Genomic DNA, 19,424 nt, shown 5'->3' on the forward strand with positions numbered 1-19,424 from the left:
GTTGCTCTACTCGTTGAGTTTATTATGTTTTGCATTGTATCTTCATAATCCTGATTGTTTTTCTTGTTGAATCAGCATGTGAATCTATTATATGTCAAGGAAATGCGTAGTAAAATTAATAAATCTTTGGACAGTGTTTAGGGAGTATGTGCTGTTGAAGAATATTAGTTTCTAGCAATGTTTTTGATTGGAATAAGTTTTGAGATTCTGGTTTTAAAATCAATACGGTAATTGTGTCCTTAAATAATCTTCTCAACATTTACGTTCCTCATAGATTAAAATTGTCAAAATAGAAGTTAACATCTTTTTAAGAGAAATCAAATATACATATATACATATACAAATAAAAATATATGTCTATCACAACCCAAAAACGAAAGAAAAGGCTTTCTCTGACACTTAACCGTCTATCACTGCTAAGAACATCTTTTTAAAGTATCTTCTGCATTCGTGTAACAAATTTAGACAAACACAAGCCATATAATAGGATACGTTGGAATTTTGAACAAGATAAAAGAATTGTAATTAACATAATTTATGCAAACACATATTCTTATAAGTTCATTAAAAAACAAGTGACTATACACACTAATAGATGTACTTGCATCTCATGATAACTATTTAAAGTCACATCATAACTATTTAAATTCACATGCCCATAGATATTTTATTATACTTTCTGAAATTCGTGTATTTAATAACTTATATTAAACAGACTTGGAAATTTTTGTACTTGTCATATTATTATACCAATCATTCTTATTGAGTTACTTCTAGAACCTAAATCCTTTTTTATATGAGAAGAGAAATCTCTTACAATATATTAGATATAATTGTTTTTTACATTAGGTTTAGGAAAATTCATCAATTCTCACTCTAATGTTTTCTTATACGTGAAAGCAACATTAATATAATCAAGATAATATCTTGTTAAATAACCATTTCATGCACAACCTTTTAAGATATTTTTTTTTCTTTAGAAATAACTGCATTCACATAATTCAAAACCACATCAATACACACTAATAAATTATGGATATTACTCGTTGGCTCTACTCAACCACATATACACCAAAAATAAATTATGGCCAAGACTCTAACTTTATTCAATCATATACACACTTATACATATTATGGTTAATCATCTAGTTTTACCTAGTCATAAACACACAGACAAACAATAAATTATAACTCTATCAGTTACACATACATCCTCACAAAAACCACGATTATGGTTAACTATACTTTGCCTCACACATCATAAATCATACATACATTGCTAAGATCTTAAAAAAAACACTATTTTTTTACTCAAAATCTTCTCCTCTTGCTTAGCAAGAATATGTTGTAATAATGTTAGATTATTACAAAAGATACGTTGTTAAGCGATAGTATGTCAACATTCAAAATTTTCAATGTTAATTAATTTTGTAGCGTTAAAATCATTGATTGGTTTTAATTTATTTTATTCTTTCCTATCTCTATAACTAGAGAGCTATTTCCTTATTCCAAAACACACTAAAAGCGGTCTTTTCTCATTCTCCTTTCTTCTTTTCCTCTTCTAAAATTATTCTGGGTTTAATTTATACTCTTTTCTGAGATCCTTGAAATCCTTAGAAATATTCTGGAAAGTTCCTATTGTATCCTGAGAACTTGCGCAATACACCGCGGATAAGTTCTTAAGGACACTGTCACTACACGCCTCAGGAAATTTTTGCGGTTTGAGTTTTTGACACTACACGCCTCAGGAAATATTCTTGCAGTTTGAGTTTTTAACAATATCCACACCTGTCTAGCGAGACAAAGCTATAGGTTTTTAAAAATAAAGATTCACTTAGCGAGCATCCTAATTTGGTCAATGAGTTACCTTTGAAGGTATACTTATCCAATAAATCCTAACTTGCCAAATAACCAATCTCTTTTGAGTTCTTTCGATTTTTATCAAATTTTGCTTAATGAGAGATTTACTCACCCAAGGACCTAGTACAGACAACAAAATAAATTTGCTCATTAAATCAAAATCACTCAACTACCAGACCATCATGAGCTTTATTGTTTTTAATAAAATGAATTTTGTTCACTGGGCGATGTATTATTGAAAAGGCTCACAAAGTTTTGCTTTGTTCATTAGGTTTCGACTTGCCCAATGAATTCTAGCTAGTAAGTTTTGGATTTTGAAAACATGAATTTTTTTTTCAATGAGTGGATGGCTCGTGGAATGAGTTTGCATAATTTCATAAATCTCATAAATATATCAGAGTTTCATTAGTTCCAACTTAATTTTTTAAATGGTTTCTCGGATCAAAAAGAAAATAGTGGTTTTAAGACTTATCACCCAACTAGTTTGACTCAATGGTTATCTCAATTCAATTCACTAATTACACAATTAAAGTATGTTTCATAGGTATCAAATCACTCTTCATATTTGATAATCAACATGGCAATCCTCTTCAACAACTCGACTCAATATTTAATAATTAATTAGATACCAAAATTTCTTAAACAACTTATTCACAACATTTTTACTACCATATTAATTAGTACATGAAACTTATAAGAATTTAAATTAATTTGTCTTACCTAAACTAAGTCTCTTGAATCTAGTGAAGCTTAAGAGCTTTCACTTTTATTATATATTATTCTTGTATATAGAAAACCGTTAACATTGATCTCAACATATCTTAATAATCTTAAACAAAACAATTCATCTTTATGTTTGTCATAAAGATTTATAACTGAAAACTCATGTCAAGGATTTATCAATTTAAAATGTCTTTTGACAACCAACATTGTTACATTGTGACAATTAGTCTTGTCAGTTAAATTATTTTTAATAAAGTCTTCATGAACATACCAAATACATTGAGATTCACATTCACATTGTTTAGAAAAAGTTGCACATGGCTTCCGTAAGCTTATCCCCATCTCATCCTTGCTACATATTGTTGATATATTTGTCAAGCTTTTACCTCCTTATTTGTAAAAAGTTTATCTCTCCGAGCTAGGAATGAAAAACATTTATTCTCAACTTGAGGAGACTGGAAGCTACGTGTTCTTTTGATTTTGTGTTGTTTTTAGTGTTCTGTCCTACGTGCTCTTTTGTTTTTGTTTTTGTTTATTTATATATGTTCTTGTATAGCAAATACTCTTATAGTGTTAATCAATTGAATTAGTTTCTTTCCTTTAATAAATAAAGAAGTTTTCAGTTCTTTTCTCTATGAATCTTCTTTTTCTCCTTCCTATGGCTGCATATTTGTTTTCTTGCTTTCTCTTTTGTTGGACTCTACGACTTTTCATTATGGACTAAGAAAATTCAAGTACTTATTGTACGTTTTAATTATAATACAATTTATGCAATTGAAAATATTTTTATTTATTATATATTTAAATAATATAGAATTATATTCATACTTATAATGGACAAACTAAAATATTAGTAAGAAAACAACTACAAAACCATTGTGTTATGTTTGAATGGTTGAAAATACACATAAGTTCGTGTTCCTTTCGTTCAAACAGTACATGCTGATACTTATATATACGTGAGAACATGGTAGAAGTTTGTATATACGCACACGTATACATACATTTTGTTTTTTTCTCTTCTTCACGACATTCAAAATCGACTTTATTTTTTCAGCCAACCTAGGTAAAGATATAGAAAGTGAGCTAGGCCAATCGATTAGCCTCCATACTTCCTTGAGATTATGGGAGCTTCTCATGTTGAGGATTATCGCATACTTGTTTCGATTGGATTCTATGCCCTGGGCGGTTAGTATGAATTCGAGAAACTTCCATGTTTTGTCGCCAAACGTGTACTTGGTTGGGTTTAGGCGCATGTTGTATCTTCAAATCTGATAAAGATTATTATGTTTAGGCTAAATGAAAAATTAATTATTAATATTGTTTTTATCAAATCAAAAACTAATTCTAAATAATATAAATAATTTAATTATTTATTATAAAATTCGTAAGAGCTTAGAAGATAGTGTCTTAGAGGTGTTAACGTGTTTTAATAATGAGATTCGATTATTTTAATATTAAAACTTCAACGTAAAAATACAAATTCTATTAACGAGTTTCATAACATAAAAATATACCATATCTCTAAAACTCTTTCTCAAAGAGCTCTATACTCTCTCTCTAAGAATTATGGCTCACTGTTCATATGTTTGAAGATTAGATATTGTTTGAGTGATCCTTGAGGTGTTGTTTTCTACTTCAATCGATCAGTTTTTGCAAAAAAGTAAGTTGATTTCTATTCTTCTCCTCAGTTTATGCATTTTCCCATGCATGTGAGCTATCTAAGCTTGCATGTGACTTTTGAGTCTTCTGTAAGACTCTTTATTGATCAATGGTTCTAAGGGTGTGTCCTGATAATGTTTCTATTGTTCGCAAATTATAGATACTACTACGAGTGTATACTTGCATTGAATACGTATGTCAAAACATGTATCCGAATAATTGAGTCTAAAATCAACTGTACGTATGTTTTCATGATTGTAGTAAATTATACATGTTGGACTAATATTGCATATGATGATATTATTTTATGAAATTCCTCTTGAACACTAGCTTGTCCTAAATTATTTTTTTTATGTTGTTTATTTTTTACAATGATCACCTCGTGATGATATTAGTAAATGATGAAGTAGAATCTGAAATGCCTTTGATGGAAGGTGAAGATTGAAATATAAACATTTTATTTTTATCTTAGATGTTAAATATAAGAACTCTTTAGTTTTGAATGACTCTGTTAGTTTAGGTTGTTTTGTATATACTTTATATTGATATATTATTACAATGAATAATTGTATTAATCTTTTGTACATTTTATCTCTTTGTGCACTATAAGAATTTAGAATGCTTTATATTATTAAATAAGATATTACAAAATTAATGAATAATAATTAAAAATTAAAATTTTAAAAAACATTTTAAATAATTTGTGAGTATTTTAATTGTTAAGATATAATAAAAGATTATAAAAGAAACAAATTTTGTGACGGTTTTTAGCTGGTTAATATTTTTTTTTCAAAACGGTTAAAATATTTTTCTCTCTTTTCAACATAAGTAATATTGATAATTATTTTTATAGCTAAATTTTTCATTTTAATCATGTCATAGATATTATTTTTTCAAATAATAATAATAAATAAATAATAAGACTTGTAACCAATCAAAATATTAAAATAATGACAATAAAATAGTTATAACAGTTTTTACTACACAATATTAATTGACATAATAATTATGATATAATTAATAATTATTACTAAGAAGATAATTATAATAGAAGTCAAATATTAATAGTAATAATAGAATAATAAAGAATCAAGTTCAAGTAATATATATATTTTTTTATGTTCTTGACTCTATATAGAAAATAATGAATAAGATAAAGGAAAAGTTGTGTTTGAGTGACAATTTTTCATTAAAATTACTTATAATTTTCAAAAAATTGATTTGTAAGTTATTCTTTTTGCAAATTATGAAAATTATAAAAAAAGACATGTTAATTGAATAATATAACTTATATTTTATTTATCTAATAACTATATAAAATCTTAAAATTATAATTAATATCTGAGAACTATATAAATAATAATGTTAATTGAGAATATATAATTTAAATTTATGTGTCGTAATAAGTAATAAATATAAATAAATTAAAATATGATATATAAATATTTGAGTAAAAAAAGCACATATTTTTGTATAGATAAAAATGATTCGGGCGCTAGACATGATTGATGACACCGCAACACGCTTGTGTTGTACAGAAACCTAATCACGCAAAAAGTAACATAAGTTTTTAAAATTTAAAACTTAGTTAAATATAATAGGATGTAGTTCTGGTTGATATATAAGGAGGAAAAAAACAATGTGGGGTCTTGTGGTTGATTCCCGCTTTTTAAACACTATTATCCCGCCGTCCCAACACTTGTTCTTCTTCTCTCTCCACAGTCTACCCTAACCCATCCATCCTGGTCGATGCTCCTACAATTCCATGTCTACCTCCTCAACCCACCACACCTATAGCCGAAAGCAGAAATCACTCGGCTTATTGTGCACCAAGTCTCTTTCTCACTATCTCTCTCAATCGCTTCTTTCCAATTCAATTTCATCCTTTACTTCTCACGCGCTTCTTCATCTTGCAGTTTTCTCAGGCTATACAACAGAGATGGCGTCCGCTTAATTGGTCTCGATGACGCCGCATCGCGATTAGGTGTTGAGAGACGCCGGATCTACGACATCGTCAACGTCCTAGAGAGCGTCGGGGTTTGTATTCGATCGCTTACAAGGTTTTCTGCTTGCTTTATGTTTTCTTTTTTTAAATTATTGGTTTTTATATTTCAGGTGCTGGCCAGAAAAGCTAAGAATCAGTATACCTGGAAAGGCTTTTCTGCGATTCCCGAGGCTTTGCAAGAACTCAAGGTTGTTTTTCTTCCGAAATTAAATGAATGTGTTGGACTATTGGCGTTTAAGATTTGATGTTTATTTTAGGTTTTTGTAGGAAGATGGTTTGAAAGAGAATCCTGGGTCTTTTGATGACTCCAATGACAGCGCGAAAGTGAGAGAATTGCCTTTGGTGTTTTCATTTTAGGATTTTATTTCGTAGTTTTGCGCGTTAATTGTTAATTTAGTGTTTAATTGTTGTTGTTGGTTTAGGTGTCTGATGATGAGGATGAGGAGGAAACTTCTCCCATTGTCAATACTGAAAGTCAGAATGACAAGGAAATTCCTGATTCCACCGCTCTTGGTCTATCCTCTAAGAACGGTATTTTTATTTTTTTTTTCTTTTTGTTTCCGAATATTTTGCTGATTTAAAAATCATTGGCTGCGTTGGTTTTTAAATTTCACTTCAATAAATATGTTATAAATATTTATTTGCCATTGGGAATGTTATTGTGAAAAATACTACAAGTCTGTGGCATGTTGTCTCAGGAAGTGGATGCTCCAAGGTTTAATAAGGAACTGCACCCTGTTCACTTAGTAATCCCACCTTTCTGGTTTTCATTCAATCTTTCCCCCTCGATTTATATATTAAAACTGTTGAACATTGAATCAGAAGAATGACTGAGATCGATCCACTTTTTCCAAAGCTATAGTGGATCATCAAGCTGATAAGTGACCAATCATATGACTGTCAGAGTAGAAATACTCAATTTGAGTTTTTTTGAAGAAAAATAACAGAAGAGGTATTGAACAGAGAAAATAGGTGATTATTTTGTGACGTTCGACATGGGAGCTGAGGAGATTTCTTAACATTATTGTTGGTTATTAATAAGGTTTTTCTCTAACAAATAAAAAGAGTTGCCAAAAGTTTTTAATGTACTGCCTCATTTTTATGAACAGAAATGGATTCCAAGGTCGAATCGTGCGTTTTTGGTTTCATGTTGATTTCTTCAGAATCACGTTAATCAGTTAATGTGATTTTAGGTACATGTTTAGATGTTTAGTTTCACAGTAAGTATTTAATTGACCTTAAAATTAATTCTGAGTTGTATCAAATTTACGTAGTTTTTGTGTTTGATAAAAAAGTTATATTGAATTTTATTACCAGTTTTTTGGATGCAAAAATCCAAGCATAAATCATATCACTTTAATATTAATTTTAACCAAAATAGTTTCGATCAAATTAATTTTGCCAACATTCTTTCAAATAAACACGTAACTCAATCCCTAAATAGGAGACTACGTTATTTTGGCGTAGCTGTTTTATTTGTTGATGGCAAGGATGCTTTACCACTTATAATATACCTTCAATCTTTATCATAATCGTGTGGACTTTAAACGGGTGTGGTTTGGTTAAGCAATTCAGGTAGTATGTTATTGGTATTTATTTTCTTTGAAATATGAAACCTAAAGGCTGTTGTGGTATTTGCCATTGCAGAAAACAGAAGGGAAAAGTCTCTGGCATTGCTTACTCAGAATTTTGTTAAGCTTTTTATCTGCTCTAGTGTAAGTGTCGCTAATTTATGTAATGTTTCTCGAATATTCTAAATTTATAACATGTTGATATATGTTGACATTTTTAACAACATACTTTTCAGATCGAAATGATCTCCCTTGACGAAGCTGCAAAGCTGTTGCTTGGAAATGCTAATACATCAATAATGAGGAGTAAGTGATACTAAACTCTGGTATGCCTTGGTAAATATCTTAATTAAGTACTTCTAGAACAAAGTGCTTATAGTATTAATGTGTAAACTATTTTTATGTGTAGGAGGGCTGTCAATACACTTTCTAACACATTCTATTACTGGTTAAAATTTATTCGAACTACAAAGCATGTATAAGACTTAATAGAAAAAAGTGAGACAAAATTTAGTGATGTTTAGTAAGTTTCAGTTATTAGAAACGAGTGTGTTTAGATGTGCGTCTTAGAGAATGGTGCTAGTATTTTTCTTTTATATAGATAGCAAGTCATTTTCATGAGTTATTTTGAAAAATTTATCAAAATAAGTCAAAGACTGTTCATGGACAGATCATAAGTTAATCTTTTAAGTTTTCTATAGTTATGAGAATCTAAGATTAATAATTGATACAATTTAATTGTATCATAAATGAATCTCTTAAGTTATTATCGTTGATACAATTCAACAATTTATATTTTTTCTCCTAGTTTCGTGAAAAATATTTAAAAGTTACGCCAGTTTAAATTTTTAAATGAAAAGGAATTGAAAAAACACTTGTAAACTTATCTTATTTTGTTATTTCACTACTTTATTTGCCACTCACTCATTCAATGCAAGTAATCCATACAGTTATTTAGTCGTTTTGTTTCCATTCTTCTAAACTAAGGTTATCATAAACTCAGATATATCTAATAGTGTTATTTTATATGACATTCCAGTTAAAAAGTTTCTGTAGAAAAAATTGTTTATAGTATTTTATATGCGTATCTACATATATATGTATATCTAAATTGTCTATAAATGAATATAAATGGATATAATAAGAATAAATTTTTTTATCATTATATGCAATTCAATTAAGGTATGTTATAGAAGCATGATTTTTTTTTTTTTTTTTATTTTTTTTTTATTTTAGAAGAAACAGATTTTGAAACTAGATAAGTTCAGATAAAAAGATTCTAGAGGGTCTTATCTAATTTAATCCATTTGTTTACTTTTATTCATAAATGTTTATTTTCGTTTCTATTGTATTATGGATATAATAAACTATAAATGAAAATTATAGTTTTCTGCTTAAATTGCTGTATTTATTTTTAATTGAAATTGTTTACATTGAAAACTATATGTGATCTGTATGATATATTAAAGTAATATTTCAGTCTTTTAAAAAATAGCTTGGCGACTTGTTATTTGAATCCCGATTTGATTACCTATTTCTCAAACACTTACCTAATTGTATGTCCTAAGATGTAAACTCTTCCATTTACATCCTTATGCTTGTTCATCATGGATTGACAAAGGAAGAATTTAACTTTCTCAGTTTTTACTTGTATGATACTGTCCTTTCAGCTAAAGTCAGGCGCCTATATGATATTGCAAATGTGTTATCCTCCATGAACCTAATCGAGAAGGTGATATTCTCCTTGGTTCACTTTAAATTTCCTCTTAGAATCTTACAAAAGGAGTTGGCTCTGCAGCTTTCTGTATTCAAATGAATTACGGTAGTCTTAAGATGAGTTTGCTATGGATGCAGACCCATACAACAAATACAAGAAAACCAGCATTTAGGTGGTTGGGTTGGAGAGGTAAAGCATGGAGTGAATCAGTTGACTTAGCTCACAATTCAAATTTCAATGAGCCAGGGAAAAGAAAATTTGGAACTGACATCACAAACACAAGTTTTAAAAGGAGCAAAACTGATTTTCTCTTGGATGGCCACACCTGTAAAATGCAAAATCAACAAGAAAATATCAGTTACAGAGTACAGCCCGACAGAAGCAACTTTGAAAAAGATGCAAAACAAACATCAAAGAGCTATCAGTTTGGTCCTTTCGCTCCAGCTTATGTGCCCAAAGTCGGAACCTCTGAAAATAGTAGCGGGAATCAGGTGCATGACTGGGACAGCCTCGCACAGGTTCATCGTCCTCAGTATCAAAACCAAGGTATCTAGGTAATCCTCCCCTGCTTAATAGATATGGAATTTTCTTTGGTATATATCTGCATAAGAACAGTTGTACTAGATGTAAATTTATCCTTCATTTGTTACGGCAAAAAAATAGTAGACTCTACTGTCTTCTGTTTGAATTATGACTGTAAATGTTACTTACTAAGTGTAAAGTTACAATTTTATTAGCTAATGCGAAACAAAGACTGCAACTTGACTACATTATTTAGTTTCTTCTGAAATCATGTTCTCTTGTTTCTCCGAATGTTGAGTAAATCTACTTGCATATTGCTGAATTACAAATCATAATTGCACCAGTACCCTGCTTAACCTTCTGAAATGGAAACTAATTTTTATATATGTACTATGTTTATAAGAAAAAAAATCTAAAATATTTTCTGTCCCTTTGATGTCAAAATTCAAGTTGGTAGATGGAAATTTAGAATGATTTATATTTAACAAGTTCATTTATTGGCTTTGTTAATTAAAAGCCTTTTTGTGGAAAAGAATGAAAAAATTAAATATTTGTTTTAGTTTGCACGTTTACCTTATAGGCAACCCTATTTATAATTCTTTTTAGAGGGTCAACATGTGTGGTATGCAGTGGGTAGATGTTTGCAACTTGCAAGTAGGTAGGTGCCTGAGTTCCAATAGACTGAAAGTGAAGAGCAGGGCATGTTCTCTGTAATGATAGGAGTTCGATTACTATGGTTGGTTGTTCGATGGTCAACATCAACTTAGAGGGGCATTGATAGGTTGGGGAGGATGAGTTAGTTACAGTGAGAATCATTTTGGAAGGGGATGGATATATTAGGCAGGGTGCCCAATGATTCAATCAGATATATGTAGGATAGAACTAAAGTATAATCTCTTAAATAGGTTTGTTATGCAGGGTTTGCATTGTATTCAAGTATTATCAATAAAGAAATGCCAGTCTTGTTCTTTTTATTATCTCTTCAGTTTTCTTCACAGTTTTGATGGTAAATTAGTAGGAACAGCATAATTTCTTGCATCTTAACTGACAGCATAATTCCACAAGAATTCACCCTGTATTCCATGTTCTCGCCTTGAATGATATATACCTACTGATTAGTATTTTATAGGGAAGAAAAATTAGCATGCAACTGATTTGGTTTAGTTCATTTCTTTCTAACAATTAAATTGATAAAGCCTACAAATTACACTACAAAAGGTGGGTGTAGTTGAAGAGTCTGAGACCTTTTAAACTCTACATTAAAATCTCGTACTCTTAATTTAGGAAGTCTTATAACTTGTAATAAGATTCTAACGCCCTACCACTAACATTCTTAATGAATCTATCAACTTTATGATCATTCCTAATGATTTGCCTTTTTTAATGTTATATGGAAAGCCCATTGATTGCTTAATGTTCAGTTTGGAGATGTGTAGTACGCATTAAATATAAATAGATGTGTACATGGATAAAAATTGAGTCCATATCCATATCCCATGCAATTCAATTAATGATTGAATATAAGATCAAATATGATTTTTTAATCGGTTTGATTTTAAATTATTGACTGAGATTGAACCAAATATGTCTTGGTGTAGACTGAATTGAAAATGTGATGCTTCGGTTCTTATTGATTATGCCTTTCATCACAAGCGGGTTGAATATGACTTGACCAAGTTTAAATTGAGATGCTTTGTTCGAGGTAAAGTTTAACATACTCATCAAGCCATAATCAAATTTAAATATGTTCAGGTTCAGGCTGAGTTGAAATATGGTCGGTCCGGTTGAGATTTTTACATTATGTTGTGATTGAAGCTAGTCAAAAGATGTTCAGGAGACAATTCAATCAAATAAGTTAAAGTTTTGATGTAAAAGTATAAATGTCTTTGATTTTCTATAGTATTATGGAATTGGGTTACAACAATTGGTAGATTTCTACTTTCCATTTCAATGAACCTTCTTTTGAAAATAAAATTTATTTGATGTATGTGTTTCTTGTGATGCAGCTTTGAGAGATCTATTCTCTCATTACATGGATGCGTGGAAATCATGGTACTCTGAAGTTGCTGAGAAAAAGCCAACCAAAACCTTATAATTGACGTGTCCGAAGGTAGTAAAAGATTGTAGCTTTCTCAAGAATCCATGTTCTCCATGTATTAAATGACTAAAGTTAGTCAAATTGTCGTAGTTTTCTCAAAATGGAATCCATGCTTTCCGTGTATTAAATAATTTTTAAAGTTATTAAATTTATTGCAGCTTTCTGAAAAAGAAATGTCCATTAAAGAATTTAGTTTTTCATCTGTTAGCGTGTTGATTTCCTTGTTTATGATCAATTGTTTTTTTTTTTATTTCATTTGTTGTTTATTAATTAATTATAATATACAAAGTGAATATCATTCCATAAACTATCAATTTATATTTTCAATTATTAAATTTAATAATTGCACTTTTTTTACACATTTACTTAAAACTAAAATGTCCATATGTAAATTACTATTCTCTTTTCTTTTTTAGTATTTGTTAAATTTTGCTTGTTTCTTTATATTTTCACTTATTTACTTAAATTAAATATCCATGCTGAAATACAAATAGATGTAGCAGCTCAAGCCAAACGTTATAGATCAACATAAACTGAATACATTGAACCAGGGGGGTTTCTTCCTGCAAAATCTTTTTTTTTTTCTTGCACCTCCATACAACCTGTAATTTTAAAATTGTGTCACTGGAAATATAATAGAACCCTGATATTTTTGTTTTAATTGAGTATGTAACATATTTTATCATAATGTGAAAACATATTTTTTAAAAATCTCAATCTTTTAATATGTATAATTTATTCAAAATATAATAGTTTGAAAAGTCTTATTCAATTATATTATTCCAAAAGTAAATACAATGACTAAAGAAATAAAACAACTATTATTACTTTGTTTCAAAAGTCAATGTCAAAAGAAGTTTTTAAAGACACTCAAATCGTTTCTGTCATGTCACGAATCTATAATGCTTTTGGAACATCTGCAATATCATCGGTTCACATATAACAAATTATACGATCATCGCTGATAATTTCATTCACAAACACGAACATGTATGGGTTAAGCTACAAATAAAACAATCACAACAACAAGATAGATAAATACTAATTACATAAACCATAATCAAACACTCAACAAGATATATACCTTTTGATTATATCAACCATGATCAAACACACAACAAGAAACATACCTTCTAATTATATCAATAATAATCAAACACCCCATACATAGAAGTAATAAAAATATAATTCCTAATCCTCTAAGATAAACAATTTAATCATAATGAATTACTCGATCATTTATCCTTGATCCTTGATCTCAACCCTTGATGTCATCACCAATATCTCACACACAAACCTTTGGTCTATTCACTCATTAGCACCTATGCTAACTACTTACTATAACTGGTATAGTAACACCACTATCAACATAGCATAGTATCCTCAATACCATGATCATCATCATAGGTACACCATCAACATGATTATCCCAATCATGAACCACACCATGAGCATCATCAAACCATGAACTCCATCTTGACAAGACTCAATCACACTCTTGTACCATACCTTACCAACTGTAGTTGCTCATACAACCTAATCTGTAGCTTCCCCATACAAATACACTCGAGTCATCATTCTTTTGACTTCGAACCTGTTCCTTTATCACATAAGGCAGAACATCTATCCCCCTCACGAAAGAAGATCCAACACTCGAACACCATTCTCTTTTCTACAACTATTTTCCAAAGAAAACAATACTTTTTTCAACAACCAATGCCAAAGAGAGTCACCCTTTTCTCAACAACTAATGCCAAATGGGATATCCCTCCCTTTTCAACAACCAATGCCAAAAGGAGCACTTATTTGCAGATAGAACTAGGATTTACTAGGTACAACAAATAGACTAATCTCCCATGCTTCATGCTCATTAACCACACACACTCTTGTGCATTCCATCTTCCACCCTAAACATAACCATTAACATCAATATCTGATTATCATTACGTTCCACAGCTTCACAAACTTGGTTCATGTCCATTCTTCATCAAGTTTGCCATTTTTTCACAAAAAATGTATTGGGATAATCGATTATCACCTAAGATAATCGATTATCTCAATGAAATTTACCTAGAAACATCACGTAGGAAGGTATAATCGATTATTCCCGCAACCATACTCAACATTGATGAACAAATAATCTATTATAACTAATGATAATCGATTATTGCCGAATTGAAACACATCCTAGACATGATTCAAGCATTTAAACATACATACATCAACCCTAGATCACATGGAAACATATTTAATACATCATACATGCATTCAAATATCACATACCCATTAAACATAGTCAAACACATATAATACATCACTTGAATCATCCAAATCCAATCATCGACATATTATACCCCAATAAACCCAAATACATTTTATATGATTATCATAACACCCTTACAACATATATTTGCATGGAAAACCTCTAAGCTTCATAACTTTGTTCCTCCTTAGCATTAAAACCCTCTATTGGGATATCCCAACAAACCATACATACATTCATAGGGAAAACCCATCACAAATATTACATAAACCCTATACCCATGCATACACAAATCCTTACCCAACAAAAACCATAAATAATCATAATCATAATCATGTACGCATACATCAAAACAAGGATTATCAATCAAGATAATCAAGAACATATAACATACAACAACAAACAAACAAGGTAAGCTTCCCCACCCCTTGGCCAATCCTAAGGTTTTATCCACAATCCTAAAACACCCATCACCAATCTTCCTTTGCAGTAAGAGTTTCTTGTCGCTCTCTCTCTTATTATCCCGATTAAATATGATGAAAACTATATTTGGGATTAATTTCTTTTGTGTTAAATACACACACAGGGTTCTCTATTTATAATAGAAGAAATATGGGCTAAGTCTAAAATACAAATAAGAAATAATAACAAACTAACTAAAAGATAAAAGATAAAGATAAAAGATAAATATAAAATAAAGATAATATATCTAACACTCCCCTGAAGCTGGTGCATACAAATCGTATGTACCAAGCTTGTTACTAAAGTAATCCATAAAGACTTAGTAAAAATATCTACTTCTGCACTCGAGAGACACCAAATTGCTAATGATTTGCAAGACGACATAGGAGACGGAATACCAACCCAAAAGACTCTCCATGAGCAACAAATTTGGGAGGTTGTTCCATGTAAATCTCTTCTTGCAAATCGCCCTTGAAGAATGCCACCAGTGGATAAAGAGGTAATTGTTAGAGTGCCACCACGACTATAAATAAACTAACAACAAACCATCTTTTCCATGAAAAAAACATATATGGACGGGTCAAATGCAATGGTGAAAAGAGAGCTCAGAAGAGACAATAGCCGAAGAAGCCATGGATGAACAGGAGAGAGAAACTATAAAAATCAAAGATTCTCCAATCAAGGCACCTGAAAAAGGAAAATGAGCAACCTCGATGCTTTGAATAGCTACCAAACATGCCACAATGCACGACGAAAAAGGGAGCAAATCCATAACTTTTAAAGGAACTCCGATGAAGGCGTCGTTAATGGCATGATAGTCACATGGCCAAGATGATAAAAACTGTGTGATAGTCAGTCGAAACTTAATCTCTGATAGTGGCAACGATAGACAACAATGGTAGGCAACGGCGCCGCCGGCAGCGATATATGACGTCGACGCCAGCAGTGGCAGATGTAGTGGTAGATGCACCAAAAACTTTTTCCTCAAAAGAACCTTAGGCTCTAATACCATGTTAAATATGATGAAAACTATATTTGGGATTAATTTCCCTTGTGTTAAATATACACATAGGGTTCTCTATTTATAATAGAAGAAATATGGGCTAAGCCCAAAATACAAATAAGAAATAATAACAAACTAACTAAAAGATAAAAGATAAAGATAAAAGATAAATATAAAATAAAGATAATATATCTAACAATCCCAAAACGCCAATCTCCTTTCTTCCTCTGTTTTCTCTCTTTGATATAGAGTTTCTAGGGTTTCTAAACACAAAACCACTCCTTTCTCTATATTTTATATTTATAAATCAACCCAACTCTATCTCTAATATTTTCTCACTTATAATAATACATTTTATTCTAATTTATTATAATGAGTCTATCAATAATATATATTATTATTATCTAGCCATAATATCTAATTATATATAATAGTATCTCTATATATTATTTTAAATATCTACATTATCTAATAATAATAGTATATCTTTTAAATATCTAAACCCACCAAAATTATATCTTATATTTTCTTTCAACTAATTTTTAAAAATAATAACTAAATCTTGTAAAAGATTTACATAATATCTTTTTATTAAATTTTCAGATTATTAAATTTTCAGATTATTTAATTTGTAATCCTTTTCTTTCTACACCCCATATTTTAATTTCTAAACCTAATTAAGAAAGGGTAAATGACCATTTTTCCCCTATGCAAAATAATAAATATAACTAAGGTTTCCCTTAACTCCTTTTTTTTCCTAAAATTGAACTCACACCTATTTAATCCTAAAGCATCCTTCCTTTAACAAGCCAACACATCACATTAATAATATCACACACACACACACACACACAAATAACTCAAGTACTAACCTACTAATCATGTGTTGCACTTTATTAATAACATTAAAGAAATATCATATTTATGTTCTAACAAAGATAATCACACACAACACCTTAGTAGACATATAAACTCTTAAAAGAAACATACTCAAGTCTTAACAAAACTTTATTCCAAAAACCCTATTTTCTCTGGGTCTTACAGAGTCATCCAAATTTGGATATGAAAGGTGTTCTATAACCCAAAAGTCCACACTGACTTCTTATAGTATCATTCTTCTTCTCCTCTACCATTCACCAAATGATAGCATGACACATCGTTACACTCACATTGGTAGGATGTCTCACACATTTGTTCGCCAAGCTAGGTTAAAAACTTTGATCACATGGTCAACCTAAGCTTATGGACATCCACTTTGGGTTAACAATGGGCCTTGAGCTTTGTTGATCCAAGTGGTCCAAAAATCTTACACTATTTGGCCCAAACTAAATCCTAAACTACTTTCTACAAAAATACAAGGTCTAAAATAAATCCTAGACTATTTGGCTCAAAATATAGGACCTAAAATAAATCCTAAGCTACTTGGCCCAAAATACAAGGCCTAATTTATTCTACTCTACAAAAAGCTCCATGATTGCCAAAGAGAGTTTAGGCTTATCTTCCACAAATGACTCCAACTCTATTGAATATGCTTGGCCATGGTTAGAAGGTATGCCATCACCGACTCACGAGGCGTTACAGATAGCTTGTGAGGCATATGAAGAACATGCCCTCTACAATAGATAAGATCATAATGTATGAGGCCGACGTCCGTTTACATTTGGATAGATGTTTGCATGTATTAGAAATGTGTTTATCATGTTTTATGGTGTTTTGAACTTCGTATTAATATTTGTAATTGATGTTTGACAGAAATATATTTTCCTTTGTAAAATTAAGTTACATAATCCAAATATCATTCACACTGCAGGTCTATATATCTACTATTGACCCTATCATCTCTACAAATGTTTGCATCCTACTAACATAAAAGGATGAGCACACTCGAGCCTCGGGGTAACAATTGTTAGATGATATGGTATCATCAACGGTATAGGACAACCTTCTTGTAGGTGATACTGTAAAGATAATATTAGTAAATGAAAATGCTATATAATGTAAAAAAACTAATCACTTTATCTGCATAAAATGAGAACCATGAACATGTCATATACTAATCAACCGATGTTGTTTAAAATCGGAAGGTGGTGCAGAAGGTAGTGGCAAGATCATAATAATTTGAACCAATGACAAACAAACTGATGACATTATATCGATTAGAAATAACATAACTCATGTCTGGTATAGTCATCTACTTGTCCATGGTAGCCTGTAGTTAATGAAACAAATCGTTATGGAAAAAAATGTATGACATACTAAGTAAAGTGTTTGGTATAAGAGAAAGTACCCTTGATTGTGAATCTACTAGTGAAGACTTCCTCAGTTCCTCTACTTGACTATAACTTACTAATAATCATCCATATGCATCACGTCACTGACCAAATTCTTTAAACAAATCATGTCGGATAAGGGGGCAAAACTTTTCATCCATCCCTAACAAATCAACAATGCATTACTACAATGAATGTATTTATCATATTTTAGCAACATTATTAACTGTTGCAATTTAGATTTAGAACCTCTTTTAGTGATTGGTTGTGAGTATATCATGCATTATATAATTGTTTGATTGTTAACGGGTTTCATAATCCATTTTGTCGTAGGAAATAAAATTGGATTTTGAAATTCGATAAACAATTTCAAAAATTGGATTTTGAAACCCATAGACAAATTAAATTACGAAATCCTGTTATGTGGTCGTAACTCATCCAAGTTGAAAAACTCCATACAATCGAAACTACTTCAGATGAAAACCATACTTGAATTTCAAACAATTTGTAGGTCCAACCCTCTTTTCCTACCCACCTAGATCACCTCTAACAAGCTTCAAGTGGTTAGGGTAGAAACTCTAACTTCAAGCAACCACGAACTTTGTGTGGTGAATAAGGAAAGTCCGTTTGGTAAAGAAAGAAGAAATTACTTAGGGGTGTGCAATGGGGGAGTAAATAATGTTACACATTTACAATGGTAGTAAATAATGTTACGAGGGGCGGTAACAACAGTAAATAATGTTTACCTAATTATTTAATATATAATATATAATATATAATATATAATATGTAGGGTTAAAATGGAGATGACAGTAAAATTTGGGGACGCAAGAAGAAAACTTGCAGTGTAGGAAGAGGCCCCCTATATATTTACATGTTCAAGTCTTATGTCTGTCTAATTCATATGGGTTCTGGTCCAAAACTATTAGTTTGCCACTTAAATAATTAATAACTTTTTAAAATTTAAAAATTTCAAAGATTTTTCTTACGTAAGTATGCTTGCATTTTAGTTTAGTTTTAAACAAAAACAAAATTGAAAATTAAAGTACATTAAAACATTTCTTATTTTTTCACTTTTCAGTTAACAGTTTGATTCACTTCTGGCATGGAATGCTGTTTTCTGCTTCTTAAGTTAATATTGGCGATAATGATGGTGTCATATATGACCCTTGAAACTTTTGCACAATAGAGTATATATTTATACCACACTACACACTTTTGCCACCAAAAACAACTATCTGACAACCTACTCTAAGAATAAAATGATC

General features: G+C 30.4%; 1 protein-coding gene across 2 annotated transcripts; it reads left to right on the top strand.

Annotated features, from left to right (window-relative positions):
- The first annotated feature begins 5,880 nt into the window (after positions 1 to 5,880).
- On the top strand, positions 5,881 to 12,358 carry LOC106758091 (E2F transcription factor-like E2FE). 2 transcript variants are annotated; one of them, XM_014641004.2, is made up of 10 exons: positions 5,881 to 6,078; positions 6,162 to 6,282; positions 6,361 to 6,438; positions 6,518 to 6,574; positions 6,673 to 6,781; positions 7,898 to 7,965; positions 8,058 to 8,127; positions 9,492 to 9,553; positions 9,676 to 10,084; positions 12,067 to 12,358. In XM_014641004.2, exons 1-10 carry the CDS (start codon positions 6,011 to 6,013, stop codon positions 12,153 to 12,155), a joined length of 1,131 nt encoding a protein of 376 aa, XP_014496490.1. In that variant the 5' UTR covers positions 5,881 to 6,010; the 3' UTR covers positions 12,156 to 12,358. The 2 variants fall into 2 exon arrangements, with proteins under 2 accessions (XP_014496490.1, XP_014496491.1); XM_014641005.2 differs by having other exon boundaries at positions 5,882 to 6,078; positions 9,676 to 10,092.
- Positions 12,359 to 19,424: the final 7,066 nt, after the last annotated feature.

This window comes from Vigna radiata, chromosome 4 (genome assembly GCF_000741045.1).
Source record: "Vigna radiata var. radiata cultivar VC1973A chromosome 4, Vradiata_ver6, whole genome shotgun sequence".
Classification (NCBI taxonomy): domain Eukaryota; kingdom Viridiplantae; phylum Streptophyta; class Magnoliopsida; order Fabales; family Fabaceae; genus Vigna; species Vigna radiata.

Bases quoted from the DNA above. Each gene is read 5' to 3' on its own strand.
- LOC106758091 (XM_014641004.2), top strand. From the start codon at position 6,011: ATGTCTACCTCCTCAACCCACCACACCTATAGCCGAAAGCAGAAATCA. The intron at 6,439-6,517 runs GTTGTTTTTCTT...AGGTTTTTGTAG, and splicing joins AGGCTTTGCAAGAACTCAAG to GAAGATGGTTTGAAAGAGAA. The intron at 8,128-9,491 runs GTAAGTGATACT...CTGTCCTTTCAG, and splicing joins TAATACATCAATAATGAGGA to CTAAAGTCAGGCGCCTATAT.